The 19,780-nt window shown below is 32.5% G+C and overlaps 2 protein-coding genes across 3 annotated transcripts; one reads left to right on the top strand and one right to left on the bottom strand.

The window, feature by feature from the left end:
* Positions 1–510: 510 nt before the first annotated feature.
* On the bottom strand, positions 511–5,105 carry LOC105123980 (probable potassium transporter 13). Of its 2 annotated transcripts, XM_011023785.1 has the most exons (10): positions 4,920–5,105; positions 3,266–3,497; positions 2,922–3,170; positions 2,776–2,826; positions 2,435–2,695; positions 2,295–2,347; positions 2,096–2,210; positions 1,764–2,018; positions 1,137–1,659; positions 511–1,008 (listed from the first exon to the last, which is right to left on the bottom strand). In XM_011023785.1, the coding sequence occupies exons 1-10, from the start codon at positions 4,956–4,958 to the stop codon at positions 615–617; spliced, it is 2,172 nt and encodes a 723-aa protein (XP_011022087.1). In that variant the 5' UTR covers positions 4,959–5,105; the 3' UTR covers positions 511–614. The 2 variants fall into 2 exon arrangements, with proteins under 2 accessions (XP_011022087.1, XP_011022089.1); XM_011023787.1 differs by lacking the exon at positions 4,920–5,105 and having other exon boundaries at positions 2,922–3,186; positions 3,266–3,340.
* A 10,372-nt stretch (positions 5,106–15,477) lies between these two features.
* Positions 15,478–18,834, top strand: LOC105123979 (acetylornithine aminotransferase, mitochondrial-like). Its single transcript, XM_011023784.1, has 3 exons — positions 15,478–16,067; positions 17,046–17,480; positions 18,114–18,834. The coding sequence occupies exons 1-3, from the start codon at positions 15,636–15,638 to the stop codon at positions 18,651–18,653; spliced, it is 1,407 nt and encodes a 468-aa protein (XP_011022086.1). The 5' UTR covers positions 15,478–15,635; the 3' UTR covers positions 18,654–18,834.
* Positions 18,835–19,780: the final 946 nt, after the last annotated feature.

Genomic DNA, 19,780 nt, shown 5'->3' with positions numbered 1-19,780 from the left:
TTTTCCAACAACTGTTTTCAGCAGATAGGTTCCGCCTCCAGTACCTTTCCTGTTCCTTTTCATGGCTAGATGGTATCCTTGGATCATGTTTCGTTATGGAGACTGTCCATCTCTCTAGTGCAGTTGAAATCAAGCTGTGCATCCGGGGATACGAGGATTAATGAGAATTTCATTTCTCACAGGCAGCTTACAATTGGAACTGCAATAACGCACCTCTTAATTATCAGACTATTCTCTCACTTTCTCGATTACTTCTAGAGCGTCTGACATGTCCTTAGAGGTTCGAGTTTTCAACGTTAATGTGAGGCAAGTCATAAGCGTGCTGGTTTTGACCAACTCTTGAATGTGCAGAATTTTCTCTGCAAACAAGAACTCAATTTTTATTCTTGTACAAGCCATTCTTTTCTTTTTCCTTCCTTCTTTTTCTGCACATATATACTAGTCTTTACTGCCACGGCTTTTTTTCATTGTTCAAGCTTCTACATATAACATTCATGACAACCTCCACCCTGTAAAATTGGCCTAGCACCCTATACACAAGATACAGTTGGTAAAAATTATGTTTACAATTTTCAGACCTGCTTGAACGCTCTCAGTTAGTTCATTATCATTATTTATACACGATAAACCCTACCAACTTCAATCAATGCAGTGAGTGGGATCCCAAGTGAAGCTGCAGGGCTCCGGCTATTGCGTCTAAGGAATCCGTACACAACGTTAATGACAAACTTCTTCAGTATACATGATGCCTTGTTGGATATGACACAAGTATGTCCTATCATGTAAACCATACCAGCTTCCTCTGCCTCCATGAGTTCATTTACATCTTCACTTGCTTCTTGACATTGGAACCGCAATTCTCTACTTCTCCGTGTTTTCGCACCATGCAAAGACTGCTCGATCACTACCATTTGTTCGCTACTCAAATCACGTTTCAAGAACTCTGATATCTTTTCAATCAGTTGGGTTTCAAAGGCATAGCTGTCCCTGATATCCTTGTATCCATACCTAACAGTAGTGAGATAGAGAAGAGTCAAGGACTCGCTATCAATGGGTCACGAGCTTTGATGACGAGTTGGAAACAGCAATAACAATTAATGAGTTGGTGGGGGAGTTGGAGTATTTAGACAGCCTACCTCACAATGCACCGGAATAGAGGGAGCTGTGGTGGGCCAATCCTAGAAACGTGGAAACGATCACTGATTGGAACTTTTGGAACAATTAAAGACTGAATGGTTACAAAGATAAGAATCTGATGGAATGCAGGAAAGTTGGTGGCAAAATGTGCGAACATTGGCGGGACACCAGAGGTAACATGAGAGTAAACTAGGCAAACTCCAGGAACCCTTTCTATTTCCATGCATGGTCCAAGCCTCAAGAGGCAGTCCAAGCTAACCTTGTTCTCCAGCTCAAACGCCTGTTTTTTGAGAGTCCCATAATGCCATATCGACATCAGAGACAAAACTACTGCAGAAACAACAAGGGGAAACCAGCCTCCTTTGTGTAATTTAGCGAGGCAAGCATTGAAATAGGACAATTCCACAAATCCAAAAATCACTACGAAAAGGAATGCTAGAAAAACATGTTTCTTCCACACTGTACTAATGATCAGAAACATCAACAAGGTTGTGACTAACATCACTGTGATTACTGCCAGACCTGCCGACACAATATCAACATTAAATATCTCGTTTACGATATATATACATATGAACCCAAACAGAAAGGCAACATAGTGCTCAACAGAGTGAGGTAACACAAACCGTATGCATTGCCGATAGTAGCAGTGTCTCTAAATCCAACAACAACAGCAAGGCATAAAATCATTAATACCCAATTCACCTCTGGTATGTAGATCTGTCCATGAATATTATTTGATGTGTGCACTATCTTTACTCGTGGAAAGCAACTGAGAGCCCTACACTGACTAATAATGGAGAAAGTGGCTGATATTATTGCTTGGCTTCCCACCACCGTTGCAAGCGTGGCGATGATAAATACTGGCAAAAATATGGCATCTGAAAGCATAGGAGATAAGACCGATTAAACTAATTTTTTTTTTTAAAAAAAAGGAAGATGTTTTATTAAGAGTTACCAGGGACTGCCTTGTAGAAACTACTCTGAAGATCACGTCTGTTCTTGGAGAGGTAAGCGGCTTCACCCATATAAGCCAGAACCAAGCTAGGGTATACGAGTCCTGTAAATGCAATCTGTTTGAAAGATGCATGAAAAAGTCAATTTTCATGTCAAACCCTTCAATAGCTTATAGTATCAGGAAATCAAAGAGCAATTACCCTAACAGAAAGCTCTGAGAAATGTCCAAGATCAGCAAACATAGCTTCTGCACCTGATAGATTAATAAATTGGATCACCAAAAGAGAAATCCAACTCAGTAACATTAAAAAATTTGAATATTTTCTCCTTGAGGACCAACCTGTAGCACAGAGAACAATGCCTCCTAGTGAACTCCAACCAGCTGTCCCAGTTTTCTTAAAAAAGTTGTAGATATAGTATGGTGATATAGCTTTGAAAACATCAGGGTTCCACTGGAATATGTTGTAAATGCCAACCCCACTGATGCAAAGCAACCATGCAATCAAAATTGGTGAAAAAAGAAACCCAATTCTATGTGTTCCACAATGCTGAAGTGCAAAAACGCCAACTAAGATCACGCAGGCAATGGCAACAGTATAATCTGGCACATACGAACACGTCAGAAACTGGCTAAAGATTTTGACGTGATCTTTTATCAATCGAATTAGGATCATCACTTACTCTCATGTAAATCTGGAGCCTTAATTTGGATTCCATAGACTGCAGATAGGACTGCAAAAGAAAAACAAGGAATCCATGAGAACCAGCAAATGCATAAAGGCAGCGCAATTAAATAAATACAATTCTAATCCGATCAGGAAACATACCAGACATTGCTGGTGTCAGGATTCCATCACCAATGACCATGCTAGTCCCAAGCAGAACAACTAGCAGCAAAACAACACGCGAACTACGATGCTCGTTGAAGAATTCCTTTATGACCAAGCTAGTTCTTGTCTCCTTAGTGGATCCATTTGAATCATAACAAGTTAAAAATTCATCTTCCAGATGAGAACTCTTCAGAAGGCCCATTCTAGAGTGTCGGCAGAGTAACGAGTACAATGCGAAGGTTCCACCTGGAAAAGAGAGGCTCTTGACAAGAAATGAGCATCAAACCACTTACATTAATATGATGATTAATACAATATAATGGAAAGATCATTGTGAGCACCTTCTCCATTGTCATTTGCTCCTAGCACAATTATCATATACTTGCAAAGAGGGATGATTGTCAAAGTCCAGAAAACTAAAGAAAGTACCCCAAAAATCTCATGGTTCTCCTCATAAAGTTGTAATTCACCAGAGAATGTACTCTTGTAGACATAGATGGGGGATGTGCAGAGATCGCCATAAACAACACCAAAAGTCTGGTAGGCAAGTAATAGAGTGGTTTTGGAGAACTTCTGCCAGTAAGTCAAAAGTATTTACAAGTTGAAATAGTAATCAAATGCTACAGTAGTTACGGTATTGAATCTATTGATAGAAGCAACGGAAAGGAAAGTGTCCAAATTCAGGGACTAAATTATGAAGCTGGATAATTCAACATTTTAGCATCTAAATTCAGGGAAAGAAAAAACAAAGGACTAGGGACCAAAAAGGTTATAAAGGCCAAAGAAAGCAGTGATTTCTTTATATTATAAGCGAAAGTTGAGAGCAAATTATTGATCATTCAAGCCAAATGCATGTCTTAAATTTGAACAAAAAGGGTATGAAATGATCAAGGTCAACGGAAGTAACCACAGAGTGCACATGATTGCTTTTGTAACCAGAAAAAAAAAAAAAAAAACCCGACAGTTATCATTTAATCTTTGTTTTTTTTACTAATTTCCTACAAAGGGAACTAACTGACAAGCAAATACAAAAATATTAAGGTTTTCAAAGCCAAAAGGATTAACTAATTATTTTCATGAAAACATGAGAACAAAATAATATTGTTTACTCAAAAAGAAAAAGAAAAGGGAGAAAAACCTTAGAAAATGGACGATCAGTTATATACATATTTAGCAGTTCATTCATAAATTAAAATCAAACCACTAAAGTGGAATTCAAGTGACATTTATGACCACAAAGTTAAACTAAATAAATGGGAACCATAAGTATTGAGGAAATAAAATCTTGTACGAGGCAGGGAGAAACGACTTGCTATCCACAAAAGTTGTCGGGGACCTCCACCTGTGCGCAAGTTTTAACACTAATAGCGCGGTAGAAATCTTGATTTTTAAAAATTTAATTGTTTTTGTTTAAAATTAATTAATTAATTTTTTATATATTTTTGTATGTTTTGATATGCAATGTTTAAAAAAATTTAATAAATTAAAAAATATTATTTTAATATATTTTTAAATAAACTATTACACTCTAAACACGCATTTAACTCACCAAAAGAGGGCATGCCTCCTTAGAGTCAGGTTGGCACTTCGCATGCATTTTGGCCTTTTTTTTGGACATGAACACACCTTCCTTTCCAAATTCTAAAAAAAAAGAAGAAGGAAAAACCCAGTCCTCTTCTTTTTCTTTGCTTAGAACCGACATTGTCATCTCAAAAATAGAAACTGAAACCACTTCTCTTCCCCAAAACTGAATACCAAAAGAAATTGGGAATACTAAAAGGAAGACAGAAAAAGAAAAAATAATTAAAAGACTAATAATTAAGAGAATAGTGATAGAAAAATGCATATCCCAGAGTCTGCATGAAAAAAAACCACAACAAGAACTCCATAGCCAGACACAATCTCTCTCACTCTCTTAAGAAACAAATGGAAAGCAAAGAACTGCATACAAAATTCACCAAAACATAATAGTCTCATGCATATATTATCAATTACCAGTCGAGAATCCTGTGTTGCACCCGATTCTTGGTCCATTTCCCTCAGCACTTCTTTCAACTCAAGGGTGAGTTTCTTTTTTGTTTATGAAAAGAAAGTGAAGAAACAATTGATCAATGATGGAAAAGAATTAATAGGCTGTATCTTAAGTAATCTAATTCTGTTGAAAGCATACAAGATATTGTCAACAAGACCATCGATCAATGGAAAACACAGAGGGAGGCACGAAAAAAAAAATATAAGGGATGAGAAGGTAGTTAAATAAATAAATAAATATATAAAAGATTGAGAGAAGCAGTTAAATAGAAATTTTCAAAGAAATCTGAAGCAAAATTCTAAATTGTTTGGATTTACATGTTACGGTGATTACTAAAGTAAGGTTTGTCCATTTAGCTTGGCATGGTATCAACGAGCAGTTCATAATATATAGAAGGCATTTAGAATTCAGAGCTAAACATAAACTGTTCAAAATATTTAAAATGATTGAAAAGAAATTTATATAATTTCACTGCATGTGTCATCAGAATTGTCCCGATGATAAACATAAACTGTTCAAAATATTTAAAATCATTGAAAAGAAATTTATATAATTTCACAGCATGTGTCATCAGAATTGAAATTTTATTTTATTTTATTTTTTGATATTAAGATCTAAGAATATAATTAAATAATGAAACTCGTTTTTGTGTAGTTTTGCTGTCATGGAAGTAAAGGAAATCGAACTTATTATTTTGGTGACTTCAATATCTTAATGAATTCTTTAAAACGCATCACATTTACATATAGCTAGGCATTCGCTGTGTCTCATGGAATGGGTGAAGAAGCTAAGAGAAATTAGAGAAAATCTTCTTTAATTAATGACCATTTACTGTTAAATCAAGATTTCTAAATCACATACGAATTAATACAAATTAAGATGATGTTGCTCAATTATAATTATTATAAAGAAATTAAGAGGTGATCGGGAGTTTTACAGTATGCTTTTTTATTATGAATTCTCTCGCAGTTCATTGTGAATTCAAGGAAGGAAAAAATAAAAAATGTGTCCTAATTAATTTTTTTTTGTAGATTAGATTCTTTTGTGACCAAATTAAATGCTAATTGTTTCTAATTTGTTAAGTAAGGAAAAAATTAGAAGAGAAAAGACCAGACTAAAATTGATTGAAAACGAATTTTTAAAAGTAAAACAGCTTTGCTCTGACATCCCCTCGAGTAATTGAAAATTGGACACAAGAAGTGACGAGTTTTATGCTCCTTTTCTTTTTAAACTAAGTTGGGTTAGATGACATTAAAAATAAACAATGATGAAGGCTTTAATTTAATCATTCAAAGTTTTTTTTTTTAACAATTATTGATTTTTTTAAAATTTTAATCTTCAATATTGATTTATTTTTAATTGGTTTTCATTACTTTTTTTTTATTGTGTTATAATGATCTTAAATAAATGTCTTAATTATTGGTGCTTGATTTTTTTGAATTTTTATTTTTCTTGTTTTTTTTCTAATCATTTAAATTGCTTTTAAAATTACTAATATCCTGAGGTTAATCAATGTACATAATTTATTAACAAAATTATAACAGTAACATAATCGGTTAAAATCTAAATTCATCAAATTTAAAGTAACACCTCCTTTCATCAAATTTCATTACCATAATGGAATTATCTATCAAATTCATATATTTCATAGTCATTTATCTTATTTTATACCTAATTCAACACTGATTCTAACAAAATATTTTTATTAATTCACAATTAATAACAATCCAAAATCATTAATTATTTTATAAAATAACCTAATTATCAACTTAAATTATATTTAATTATCCTAATTATAAAACAACCCTGAATTTTGTAAAAAACAAAAATTCCTGATTCAAAACCCTAACATTATATGAAATCAAATTAATATATATTAGCATAAATTCCATCAAATTAATATAGAAAAAGTATTTAATATACCTCTAAATATAAAATGTGGGTAATGATGGTGTGATGGTTGTTTTGACTGGAGATTGGTTGACCTACGGTATAAGAAATAGGCTCTAGGATGGTTGTTTTGACTGGAGATTGGTTGACCATAATTAATTTCAAATAAAGTTATTTATAACTTACATGTCGCTGATGATAACTTCGAAATAAGAATCATAAATAGCATTTACAACTCGTGTGTTGTAGAAAGCAATTATAACTCATGAAATTATGTTATATTCCCAAATATTTTATTTATTGTGTTACTTTATCAATTTCTTTTACTTTGTTAAAAACCTAAAAAGCTCGATGATTTGATGTGTACTAGATAGATCAGATTAGTAGTGATGTCTTTTTCTCTTTCAAATTGGTTGTATTCATGGTCCAACTTTGCTTTTCTTAAATTTTGAAATTTGTTTTCTTCAAATTGATTTTTTTAGTTATTTTAGATCGTATTGATGTACTGATATAAAAAATAAATTTAAAAAATAAAAAATATTATTTTAATATATTTTTATATAAAAAACATTTTAAAAATCAATTATTACAACAACAATAATAAAAAAAAACCCTAGCTAATACCTTTATAGCTAACTAGGATATTCATAGTTTGGCCTATGGGGTTATCAAGCACTATTTGAGAACGCGGTGCAAACTGCATTCCATAAAAATTCAAATTTTTTTTGCTAAAAATTAATTTTTTTATATATTTTTAATCGTTTTGATGCATTAATTTCAAAAATAATTTTTTTAAAAAATAAAAAACATCATTTTGATATGAAAAGTACTTTAAAAAGCAATTGTAACCACACTTTCAAACATGATCTCAAGATGGGAGGTCCTATCTTGTACGGGAGCCATACTTGGAATGATACTGAAGAGTTTGCGAGGACAATAATGGATTTGCCTCAACTAATTTTCATCTTAAATCTGTAATTTCTTCTCTGTATTTTGTTTTTCTAATTTTAATTGAGATGCCATGCCTCAAAATTAAAATAAACAGCAAAACCTATTTTTATATATAAGAAAATTAGAAGATCCACGATCTATGTGTGTATTTTATGAGAATTTATAAATATATTTTTTTTTTATCAATTTTCATATTTGAGTTCATTAAAAAAGATCAACGAACATTTATTTCAAAAATACATTTTTCAGTTATTTAAATAACTAGTAAATCAAACTCTGATGCGATCCAATCAAGTATCTTGTTTCAATAGACATGAGAAGACTTGAATTCTTTTTAATAAAATCAGCATATATAGTATATTCGGAAAAGTATCCAAACTTAGCTCCAAATTAGGAACATGACTGATAATTAATTTAATCTATTTTTTAGTCAAATCATATCCAATAGAAATAGAGTCGTCCTAGGAGGAAAAACAGAATACAGAAGATGTCACTAGCTAGTCATCTTCAATGGATAAAGAAATTTCAGCAAGTTGTTCCAAACAAAAACCAGCCAGTCATTAGCAGCATAAACACAAGATGTCACGCTGTTTTCTTTTTTTAAAAAAGGGGTCAAACCTAGTTATATAAACACAAGATGTCACGCTGTTTTCTTTAAAAAAAAAGGGGGGGTCAAACCTAGTTAACTTCGGCAGGATCTTGTAGTTTTCCAGATTAGCCAAAACTACGTGCGAGAAACATGGAGAAACTGCGTACATTGTCAACCCTAGTTATCTTCGGCAACACCAGGCATGTTCTCTAATTTTGCTCGTAAAGTACGAGATTCAATTCCTAGTGTTACTATGATGGGGACATAAATTAATGATTGATGTTTTGGCGTGGTGACAAGAATTTTAGCTGGGATCGCCAATGCTGGAGTTGCGCATACGTTTCATTGAATAATTAGCTAGTGATTGAATTACACTTAGCTTTTGTTTTTTCTTTGAAGCTATTTATTCGGCTGTACTTGCTTCAAACATGCCATTTCTTTTATTAATTTTTTTTTTTTTTTTGTGTGGGAGACAGAAGTTTTTTCCTTATGAATCAATTTTGGGATGCTTCCCCCTGGTTAACAAGCAATCAGGCAAATTTGGTACCTGAGTTGCCAAAGGCCTGTTGGTCCTCTTAATCAAACGAAAAAGATAAAAGAATTTAACAAAATTTAATTTATATTTTTTTTATAAATAATTCTTAATTTATTTAATTAGACATATGCATTAATTTTCTAAATTTCACTTGATATTTTTTTAATTATATACAAAAACAAGTCGTAAAAATCTACATATGCACTATTTTTTTAAAAGAAAATATTTGACCATAACAAAGTGCGAGTCAAATAGCTAATAAAAACTAAGCCTAGTAGGAAAACTACTATAGTATTTTTATTGTTCATCATCCCACGTATCACTATATATTGAAATAATGATTTTTTTCTAAATTTTTAGTTTGTTACTCGAACTCGAACTTTTTTTACACAATGAAACCATTTTGAACTCAAATTATCACTCAATTGTTTTTTTTTTTCCAAGGAAATAGTTGGATTGAAAGCCAGATAACCAAAGTGAAAAGAGTAGGTAAAATAGGTGGCGACTTTAAATTTTACATGGAAAGTTTATTTTAGTCCCCCCATCTTTTTTAGTTATGGGATAATCTATCTCTTTAGTTGTTTCAAATTCAATTTTAGTATCAAACTTTATTTTTTATATTTTCAGTTCTATTTTTATAAGAGAGGAGAGAAAAGCTTGTTGGATTATGGTATACAAAGAAAGGCTTGTTGGATTCTGTTCTATTTTTATAAGAGAGGAGAGAAAGGCTTGTTGGATTTTGGTATACAAAGAAAGTAGTTGTTTTCGAATATTCTGGTCATAAAAATAATCAACATTAGTGTCAATGAATTCCATTTTATGAGAGAAGTTTAACTTAGGTTTTTTTTCCTTTAACTTATTTGATGAGACAGATCTGTTAGCAAAAATAATTTTAGGTCAAGGTAAATTTCAAGTTCTTTGAGCTGTTTTTTTTTTGTGAATTTTTTTAGGCCATGAATATGTTTATCAAGGTTTTTATAGTGTTTACTATATGTTTTATGTCATAATGGGTTAAAAAATAGGTTCTTAATAAAAAAAACCCTTGATTTTCCAATAACCCTTGGTCTCTAGATTCTTTAGAAAGCAGTCATATGTTGTTTGATGTCATATGTTATTTGATGTCATAGACGGTGCACCATCTTTTTTTTTAAAGAAAAATATAAATGGTATGGTCTTTAGGTCATTTATCCCTTTAAAAAATAAAAGAAAGCAGTCATATGTTGTTTGATGTCATAGACGGTGCACCGTCTTTTTTATTTTAAAGAAAAAAATAAATGGTATGGTCTTTAGGTCATCTATTCCTTTAAGAAATAAATAAATAAAGGTAGGTCTACATGTGTGGGCTAGGCTGGAAGACCCACGTACGGGGGCTGTTTTCTTTAATGCCCCACATAACTAGGCTCCTTTTAATTTTTTATTTTATTTTTCTATTTTATATTTGGTTTAAAAATGATAAAATAAATCATTTAATCTAATTCATCTATTAGTTAGGTTGTAGGTTTAATGGATTCACAACATTAATGATATTAGTTGTTTTCGTTTTTTTTAATGCCTTTATAGTCCGGCGAATTAATGAAAAAAAATACAATCTCACTCTTTGTTATTGATAATTTATTTTGTTTTTACTCAAACTTAGAAAAATACAATTTCAACATTTGTTATCAATGATCTACCTTTACTATCTCAACCCCAGGTGCTTATCATGATTTGTTTACTTTTTAAAAATATATTTCATACAAAAAAATCATCATACACTTTATTGTTGCATAATTAAGATATGAGAAATATATTTTACTAAATAAAAATAATATTCTAAAAAATATATTTGTTAAACACAACTAAGTACATAATTCATATTATGAGACCGAATATCTTAATCTTAGTTATTTCTTAATTAAATATTGATTTAATTAATTTGATATATTTATAAACATTTTAATTTGTGATTGAGAATGCTCTTATATCTAAAAATAAATAATAAGAGCTTGTATATCATTTTTTTAATGAATAAAAATAATTGTCTCGTGGTGGAGCCAGTACAAAACTAGTTAATGCTCAAATACAAATCGAAAAGAAAATAATAGGAAACTACATGTTATATATGATTCAAGGTCTGCAACATTTTATATTCCATATAATAAGTTTTTTTAAAAAGCAATACTCCTTGTAGCTATAAAAGAAGAAATATAAGGACGTTATTTTATACATATATTTATTGGGACAGTGTGATGTTATTTCGACTCTACAATTTGTTATTTCCAACTCATGATCTGTTTTAATTATTTATATAAACCAAAATACTTCTAATATCATATTAAATGTTAGTTTTATATTTACATCTAGAAAATATATATAGCTAAAATTAATTTTTCCTTTTTGATTTTAAGATAATCAAATTTAACTATTTTTTCATCACCTATCAACAAATTTAATTTCTTGGGAAAAAACTACTTTATACTATATTTTTTTTCTTCTATATATTATTCACCAATAAAATATTTATTTCAAAAAATCTAATAGAGTACTCAAGGATTGTTCACTAACATAAAACTATTTTTCTATTTCATTTCCAGTTTTCTTTTCCCTTTTCCCTTTTTCTTTTCAATAAAAAATATAAAGCATGTTTCTTTATTAAAAATGAAGATGAATTTTTCCATAAAAAATACCTCAAGATTATAAATATTTTTCATAAAAAACCAAAACTATAATTTATAATAGTCATCTTAATATTTATTATTCATGATAATCTAATTACAAAATATTAATTTTATTTCATTCAAATGAAAAATTATCATGATAAAGTTATATTCTTAACTAAAAAATGAAAATCTTTATATTATATGAAAATTGGAAAAAACGATGATGAAGTTAGAAAAAAACCTTCACACATAAATTCAGCTTTTGAAGTACATGAAAATTGGGCTAAGATATGTGAGTTGTGCTTTATGTTTGAGCTTCTGTCTATACTAAGTATTCCTGAAGAAATGACGGACTTTTTTATGCTTAAAACAGTAGATGTAGGAGAAAAATAAAATAAAAATATAAGAACAATAATAATATGTTGAGTTTAAAAACATTATGATTTATAAGAATTTATTTGTTTATCTAGTGATTTAAAGTATTTATAAATCTTGATCACCTTAACTCATTTTAAAAAATAGAATATTGCACGATCAGTGGTGGAGGTAAGGAGGGCTGGCAGGGACCTCGGCTCCTGCAAAGAATTTTTTTCCCAGCCGGAGGGCTGGCAGGGACCTCGGCTCCTGCAGAGAATTTTTTTCCCAGCCTCTATCTTTGTAAATATTGTAAAATAATTAAAAATTTAACTTGACCCCTTAATTTTTAACTTCACCCCCTTAATTTTTTTATTTTAAAAATAATTAAAAATTTAACTTGACCTCCTTAATTTTTAACTTCGCCCCCTTAATTTTTCTTTCTTGCTCCGCCCCTATGCATGATAATTGATTGTTAAAAATAAATATTGATAATTGATGGTTAAAAACAAATATTGGTGCTTACCTTTATTGTTCATTGGTAAATAAATGAGTTATTGTCTATGATACATTAGTTAGAAATAAATATTGGTTAATAAAGAAGGTGTATGATTTGCATTGAATAAAGTGTGTGTTAGCATTATTGACCATTGGATAGAGAAGGTGGAACCAATCTTGTATAAAAATATGTATTTGTAGAGAATATATAATAAAATATATTAATTAATTATGAAAAATATTATGTATGATGATCCATGTACAACTCTTGTATTTTGACTCCTTAAGAACTGAAAAAAGAATCAGTTGTGCATAATAGACAATGAGGTGGTGAAAAAAGAAAAAAAAGAGATAGAATATGAGAGAGAAGAAGGTAAAAAGAGGTGGAGATTAAGTGAAAAAGTATAAATAAGGAGGTGGAAGAAAAAAAAAGAGCAAAAACTAAGTGGTATTTGAGCTTGACCCAAACAACCACAGAAAGGTGCATAGTTGTTTAGGCTATAAAAAGATGTAAGGTCATTTGGGTTTTGGCCCCAATAAGCATATAAAGAGAGTGATCATTTAGACCATAGCCTAAACAACCATAAAAAATGACCAAAATGAGTGGTCGTACGATATATATGGCCCTCTTAGATCATTTTTTGTGGTCTTTCAAGGTCTCATCATGTTCGTCTTGTTTATACTTTTTTAAAGGTATTGAGTATGTTGAAAAAGAAATCTTAGTTTGTTCTTGGTTATACATTTTTATTTTTTTTGGTTTTGGTGTTCCATTATGGGCATGGGGTGAGAAATATTTCAATTCACTTCATGTGGGTTGTGGATCAAATGGAATGAGTTTTTTTTTAATCAGGCGTCATTAAAAGAGTTCCTTGATCAAGATAGTGCGAAGAAGCTCAAAGACTAAAAAGTCTACAGAAACTTGTGCTTGTACTTTAACCAATGATAGATCATGATGAATCTAGATAAAATGGACCCAACTCCCTCAAATAGACGTAGAAAACCCCTCAAAATAGACTCAAACCCCTAAGGTAGGCCCGAAAAAAAATAACATCCTTAAGCTTGAACTTGGTAGCCTGAGTCCTATGTCCAACAAGGCCCTATGAAAAGTAGACTCGAGTGTAGTAGCTCGAGCCCAACCCTTTAGAGGGTTTGGGCTTCAGCAAAAAACTCGAGCCCATGCTAAGCATGCAAGACGTACATCCAGTGTAGGCATGGCATGCCCAGGAGGCTAGGCATGCACTCCAACACCTTGTGGGCTCGGGCTTTCATGCCTAAGCCCAACTTGTTTGGGCTCGGAAGCACATTCTGAGTGCAATATGTTTAGGTTCAGATAGTATGTCTAAATTCATTTTCACCTTTAATGGCTCCAAGCCTCATGCTAAAGATTTTTTCGATGCCTTACGTGAGTTTTTTAGTATTTTATATTGATTCAATGCATATTATTTTGAGTATAATACCACTCAAAACATCATAAAAAATGAAATTATACTTTAGCTTCTCCTCTCTATAAAAATACAAGATTCATGGGTTATACATACATTATGAATCTTTTAAGTAAAAGGTTTATAATCTCTTTATTTTTAACATTATAGCATATATATTTTCAGAGTTTATCTTAATAAAATGTTATTGTATTTTCTCTCTTTTTAAAGTTACCGACTTTACCAACAGATAGTCCCTATGACCATCAAAAGGGATCTTTTATAGGTATCGATTACTTTGATTTATCAGGCATCACCTGCTACCAGTTATCAGCTCTCTATGCTTTCCATATCAAAGTCACCAACATACCTTATCTAGGAATAATAAACCAGATTGTTTGAACCAAGAGATTAACCAATTATCCAACACATCAACCTTATTTCTAAACATCTTAGATTCTTAGGATTATTAATTGGCACCATCTGTGGGAAACTAATAAAAAACCTATCAGTTTATAAAACTTGTTTTAGACATTTTCAAGACAAACCTACCTATTACGATGAATACTTCTACTTAGCTAGACGTTTAACAACTCACCAATCAGGTGCAATTCTTCACTCGAACCGTGTTGACAACTTAAGGTTAAAATCAGACCTTGCACCCTGACAAGTTTTGACACCTTCGGCAACATACAAGGCTAAAAAAAAAATAGCAGTCAAAAGAATAAGTTCAAAATTTGAAATAATAATAAAATGAGAGGATAACTCTAAATTTTGGATAGATCAATGCGAATTACGAGAAGAGTAGAAAGAAAAAAGGGAAAGAAGAAAGAAAATGTCGCCAAAGACATAGCATCGAAAATCAATGAACATGCCCAAACAAAGGACCACGTCACGCCGCTCCCAATGCAATTGTTGAAGGTAGTGTTTCGGCACTAGAAAAAGCCGCATGCACTGCTAGAGCATCGTGGCTTCGTTAACTTGTTGGCATGTGTATTACACGAGTCAGCCAATCTTCACCGGACTGTTAACTTTAATCCTCCATTTTTGTTTTAGTATCAAATTTAGTCCTTAAATCCTTAATTGCTCTAAATCAACATAATTTATTTTATTTTGACAAAACAAGCACCAAAAGTTTTTCTTAATATTAAGAGATTTCTACATTTAGGCAATCAAAATAAACCATTCAATCAATTCCTAAAAAACCTAAATCTAAAAATATCAAATTAAAAAATAAAATTATCCTAAGTTTTTTCTCTTTTCATGCAATTCATTTTCTAATGGAAGAAAATTAAAGGGATTTAATATTTATCAAAGCTTCAAATGTGGTTCCAAAAATTTTAATGGCTATAAACCAATAAAATAAAATTTTATATTATTAAATTAAACATCAACCAAGTAGAGAAATATTTCTTTGACACCCCAATAATCGACAAACCAACCCTGCCACTAAATTATTACATTATCAAATAACCAGATTAAAAAGATAAAAGCTAAAAAAAATAATATAAAATATCAAAGGATAAAAAAATAAAAAAGAAATCGATGTGGATCAGAGGGGCTACAATAATTCGAAGAGGAGACTTAAATAATTACTAGTGTAGGCCTAAATTAAGCCCCCACACCATTTTTTTTTTTTATATATATAAGGCTTAAACAAGCTTCAAATCAGTAATCACTCTCTCAAATCTTTCCTTTTCGTTTATTCAGTTAAGGAAACACAGAGAGGCAGCCGCCACTGCCCAATACAATTTTCTCTCCCTGTAAATTACACAGCAAAACAACCCAGTAAAGGAAGACGAATGAATTCTACTCGCATTTCATCAAATCCCATAGTTTCTCACTCACTCACTCACCACCGTTGGCTCTCCACTCCACGCAAACTCTATCCCCTAGTGATCAAAATCAACGGCAGAAAATCACTGACAACATCATGCCTCAATGTAGACGTGAATGCGCCAGATAATTCAAGTAAAGTAACAGCCCAAAACAGCAAAGAAGTGATGGAGTTAGAAGGGAAGGTAATGGTAGGGACATACGGGAGAGCGCCTGTTGTTTTGGTGAGTGGCAAAGGTTGTAAATTGTATGATGTTGAAGGGCGTGAGTATTTCGACATGACTTCAGGGATTGCTGTTAATGCTTTAGGACACTGTGATCCTGATTGGGTTAAGGCTGTTGCTGATCAAGCTCATGTTTTGACTCATGTTAGCAATGTCTACTATTCTGTTCCTCAGGTTAGGTTTCTTCTTCTTCTTCTTTTTTTTCATGTTTTCAGCACTTTTGTTTTTGGTCTTTTTAGAAATTTCAGTGAGTGGGAAATGTGTATGCTTACTGGATCCCACATTTTGAGGAAATTTGGGATAGTGTAAGAAAGTTGAATTCTTTGAAATGGCTCTTGTTTGGATGCTAAGAAAGTGTGGGAAATTTTAGGAAGGTTGAATTCTGGAAATTTCTTTTTTTCTCTTGTGTGAAGCGGGTGTGTAGGTTGTGAAAATGGTGAATTGAGGAGCTTTTAGGAGATATGAAGTATTGAAAGAATGGGCTCAAGTTAGTTCAAGCAAAGCACATTGGTTTCGTACTTCTTGAAATGGGGCATTAGAGCTCTAAAAAGTATTATTTGGACAGTATATTTAGTACAAGAGAATGGAATGGATGTATTGAAGATGGAATTAAATGGATAGTTTATCAAACTTGAGTAATGTAATGGATAATGCGACGTTTTGCTGGGATGGCCTGATGGTCAAGCTAGAGAAGTCAGGGGTTTAGGTGTTAAGAGGTATAATTGGGATTGAAGGGGTGGAACCAGGACATGACATAAATCCATGTTGATTGTTGTTGTGAATGTGGTTTAAGTGATTAGGGATGAATCTAATAAGAAAGTCAAAATGAGTTACTTTTAACGTTTTTTAAAGACCAAAATACAAATTGACGTAGTGTAAATGGAAACAAGTTTGGATTTTGGGCGTAAGTTCCCAAATGTATATGAAATAAATTTTCAAAATGGGAACGGGTCTTAAGCACTGAATTCATCTAGAAGGATATTTGAACTGGAACAGCTTGCACTGGATCTGCTCCTGGTTTTCCCAATCCCACCGGCCTATCCAGTTTGGATTTGAAAATAGTGGGAATTTGACGTATTCATATATTTGTTTTAGTGGTATGGTAAAAGTCTTTATTTTAAAATATAAGAATTAGTAATGGTGTTTCTGCAGGTAGAGCTTGCTAAGCGTCTAGTGGATTGCTCGTTTGCTGATCGAGTGTTTTTTACAAATTCTGGAGCAGAGGCAAATGAAGCAGCTATCAAATTTGCTAGGAAGTTCCAAAGACACTCAAACCCTGACGTGAAAGACCCAGCTATAGAATTCATATCTTTCACTAATAGCTTCCATGGCAGGACAATGGGTGCGCTTGCTTTAACAAGCAAAGAACAATATAGATCACCTTTTGAACCTGTTATGCCCGGCGTCACATTTGTAGAATATGGAAATATAAAGGCTACACAAGAATTAATTCGGCGTGGGAAAACTGCTGCAGTTTTTGTGGAACCCATCCAAGGTGAAGGAGGCATTTATAGTGCAACAAAGGAGTTTTTGGAGTTCTTGCGAACTGCTTGTAATGATGCTGGGGCACTCCTGGTGTTTGATGAGGTAATCAACTGAATAAGAAAAAATAAATTTTCAATTTTGTAGGCAGTGTCAATTGTCTGAAAACTGCATTTTGGTATGTATATGCACTTCTGCATGCGCACACCTATCTTTTGCTTTTCCAAAATGTTTTATTTTAAAGATCAATATTACTCTGGAACCTAAAGTGCCATTCTATTATTTACTAAGGTGGTGATGCCACTAGTTGGAATTAGCTTGTTTCTTCTTCCTTTTCTCCTGATCAATAGAATTATTATGGAAAAATAGAGCACCTAAAGTTTGGCAGCACATATGAGCACTCAGGAATTGCATGGAAGTGCACCTGAAAAAAAAAATGGAAAGAAAGAAAACGGAAAATCATTCCCTCGACAGAAAAAAAGGAGAACAAATTTTTCAAAACCCTTAACTAATTAGATGATACCGTAGGAGGACCAGTGATAGCTTAGAACATCAAAACGCTGCCTTCCCTTTCCCTTTTCCTTTTCCTTCATATTGTGAACCTTTATTTTTATTTGACTCATAGATAACAAACTGCCTTTTAGTATTATCAACCATGAATGCATTTGCCTTCTCATTACTTGTACTGGTGAAATTTCTTATGACTTATCTTGTGCGAATGTTTTCCTCGTTCTGCAGGTGCAATGTGGTTTAGGTAGAACTGGATACCTCTGGGCCCATGAAGCTTATGGGATCTTCCCAGATATATTGACACTCGCAAAACCACTTGCTGGAGGTCTACCTATTGGTGCCGCTTTGGTGACTGAAAGAGTTGCTTCATCTATAAATTATGGTGACCATGGAAGTACATTTGCTGGTGGTTCCCTTGTTTGCAATGCAGCCCTTACTGTTCTAGAGAAAATCTCAAAACCAGAATTTTTGGCTTGTGTATCTAAGAAAGGGCTGTACCTAAAGGAAATTTTGCAGCAAAAGCTTGGCAGGAACTCACATGTGAAAGAAATCCGAGGTCTTGGGCTTATTATTGGAATTGAGTTGGATGTCCTAGCCTCACCACTAGTTTCTGCTTGTCGAAATTCTGGCCTTCTTGTGTTAACTGCTGGAAAAGGAAATGTCGTGAGACTTGTGCCTCCATTGACTGTAACTGAGCAGGAACTTCGTCTTGCATCTGATATTCTACAAAATGCAATGTCTGTACTTGATGAGAATAATTCAGAGTAGGGGGAGAAACAATTGCAAACCTGCAACCTTCCGCAGACCAGACTGACTTGTTCTTGTGGTAGCTTTAAATTATGAAGTTGTAACTCCTGTACAATCTTTTTTGTTTTTGTTTTTTTAATTACTCTTGTACAATCAAAAGGCTATGTTGTGGTTGTAATAGTAAGTTTTTCTTTTTTAGCTACTTCAGATTGAGATGGTCTAGTCCTGTAGCGGATCGTAGAATGCATGTTAATTGAGACCTGAAGTAACGCAGATGGTTCAAGTATATTTTAGCAGTGTACAAGTAGTGAAGGTTTTGAGGCCTGGGAGTGTTGGCTTAACAGGTAAATTTAAAAGAAAACTTGCAAAAAAAAAAAAAAAAGATTATTATTATTTGGATAAGTTTAAAATATACTTAAAATTGTGGGGGAAAGGTTGTTTGCTTTTTACCAGTATCGGAGAAACATGCTAAGTTCTAATGAGAATAATAAATTTGACATGAGCTTTTCTCGATTGTTTTTTCGACATGATAGTAAATGGTTCTTCAGCAATACAAGACTCCCTTTCGACTTGCATTAAAATTTTTTCTTTTTTAGCTACTTCAGATTGAGATGGTCTAGTCCTGTAGCGGATCGTAGAATGCATGTTAATTGAGACCTGAAGTAACGCAGATGGTTCAAGTATATTTTAGCAGTGTACAAGTAGTGAAGGTTTTGAGGCCTGGGAGTGTTGGGTTAACAGGTAAATTTAAAAGAAAACTTGCAAAAAAAAAAAAAAAGATTATTATTATTTGGATAAGTTTAAAATATACTTAAAATTGTGGGGGAAAGGTTGTTTGCTTTTTACCAGTATCGGAGAAACATGCTAAGTTCTAATGAGAATAATAAATTTGACATGAGCTTTTCTCGATTGTTTTTTCGACATGATAGTAAATGGTTCTTCAGCAATACAAGACTCCCTTTCGACTTGCATTAATCTTTATATAGGACACTTGAAGACTTAAGGGAAAGCCTCGATCTTATCCCTAAAAGGAACACAGAGGTAGCCATGGGTCAGATTTCAATTGCAGGTTGCTTGCCACCCATTCAATTTTTGCTAGTGTGATTATGTGTCCGGTTGCCTCACACAACAAATATAAAGCTTTGCTG

Source organism: Populus euphratica, unplaced genomic scaffold (assembly GCF_000495115.2).
Source record: "Populus euphratica unplaced genomic scaffold, PopEup_1.0 scaffold12.1, whole genome shotgun sequence".
Taxonomy (NCBI): Eukaryota; Viridiplantae; Streptophyta; class Magnoliopsida; order Malpighiales; family Salicaceae; genus Populus; species Populus euphratica.
This window is presented reverse-complemented; position numbering and strand designations above follow the sequence as displayed.

Excerpts from the sequence above, each read along its gene's own strand:
- LOC105123980 (XM_011023785.1), bottom strand. The coding sequence starts at position 4,958 with ATGGACCAAGAATCGGGTGCAACACAGGATTCTCGACTG. Across the intron at positions 2,211-2,294 it reads TCTCAGAGCTTTCTGTTAGG|ATTGCATTTACAGGACTCGT; the intron begins GTAATTGCTCTT and ends TCTTTCAAACAG. Across the intron at positions 2,019-2,095 it reads TTTCTACAAGGCAGTCCCTG|ATGCCATATTTTTGCCAGTA; the intron begins GTAACTCTTAAT and ends CTATGCTTTCAG.
- LOC105123979 (XM_011023784.1), top strand. The coding sequence starts at position 15,636 with ATGAATTCTACTCGCATTTCATCAAATCCCATAGTTTCTCACTCACTC. Across the intron at positions 16,068-17,045 it reads TCTACTATTCTGTTCCTCAG|GTAGAGCTTGCTAAGCGTCT; the intron begins GTTAGGTTTCTT and ends GTGTTTCTGCAG. Across the intron at positions 17,481-18,113 it reads CACTCCTGGTGTTTGATGAG|GTGCAATGTGGTTTAGGTAG; the intron begins GTAATCAACTGA and ends CTCGTTCTGCAG.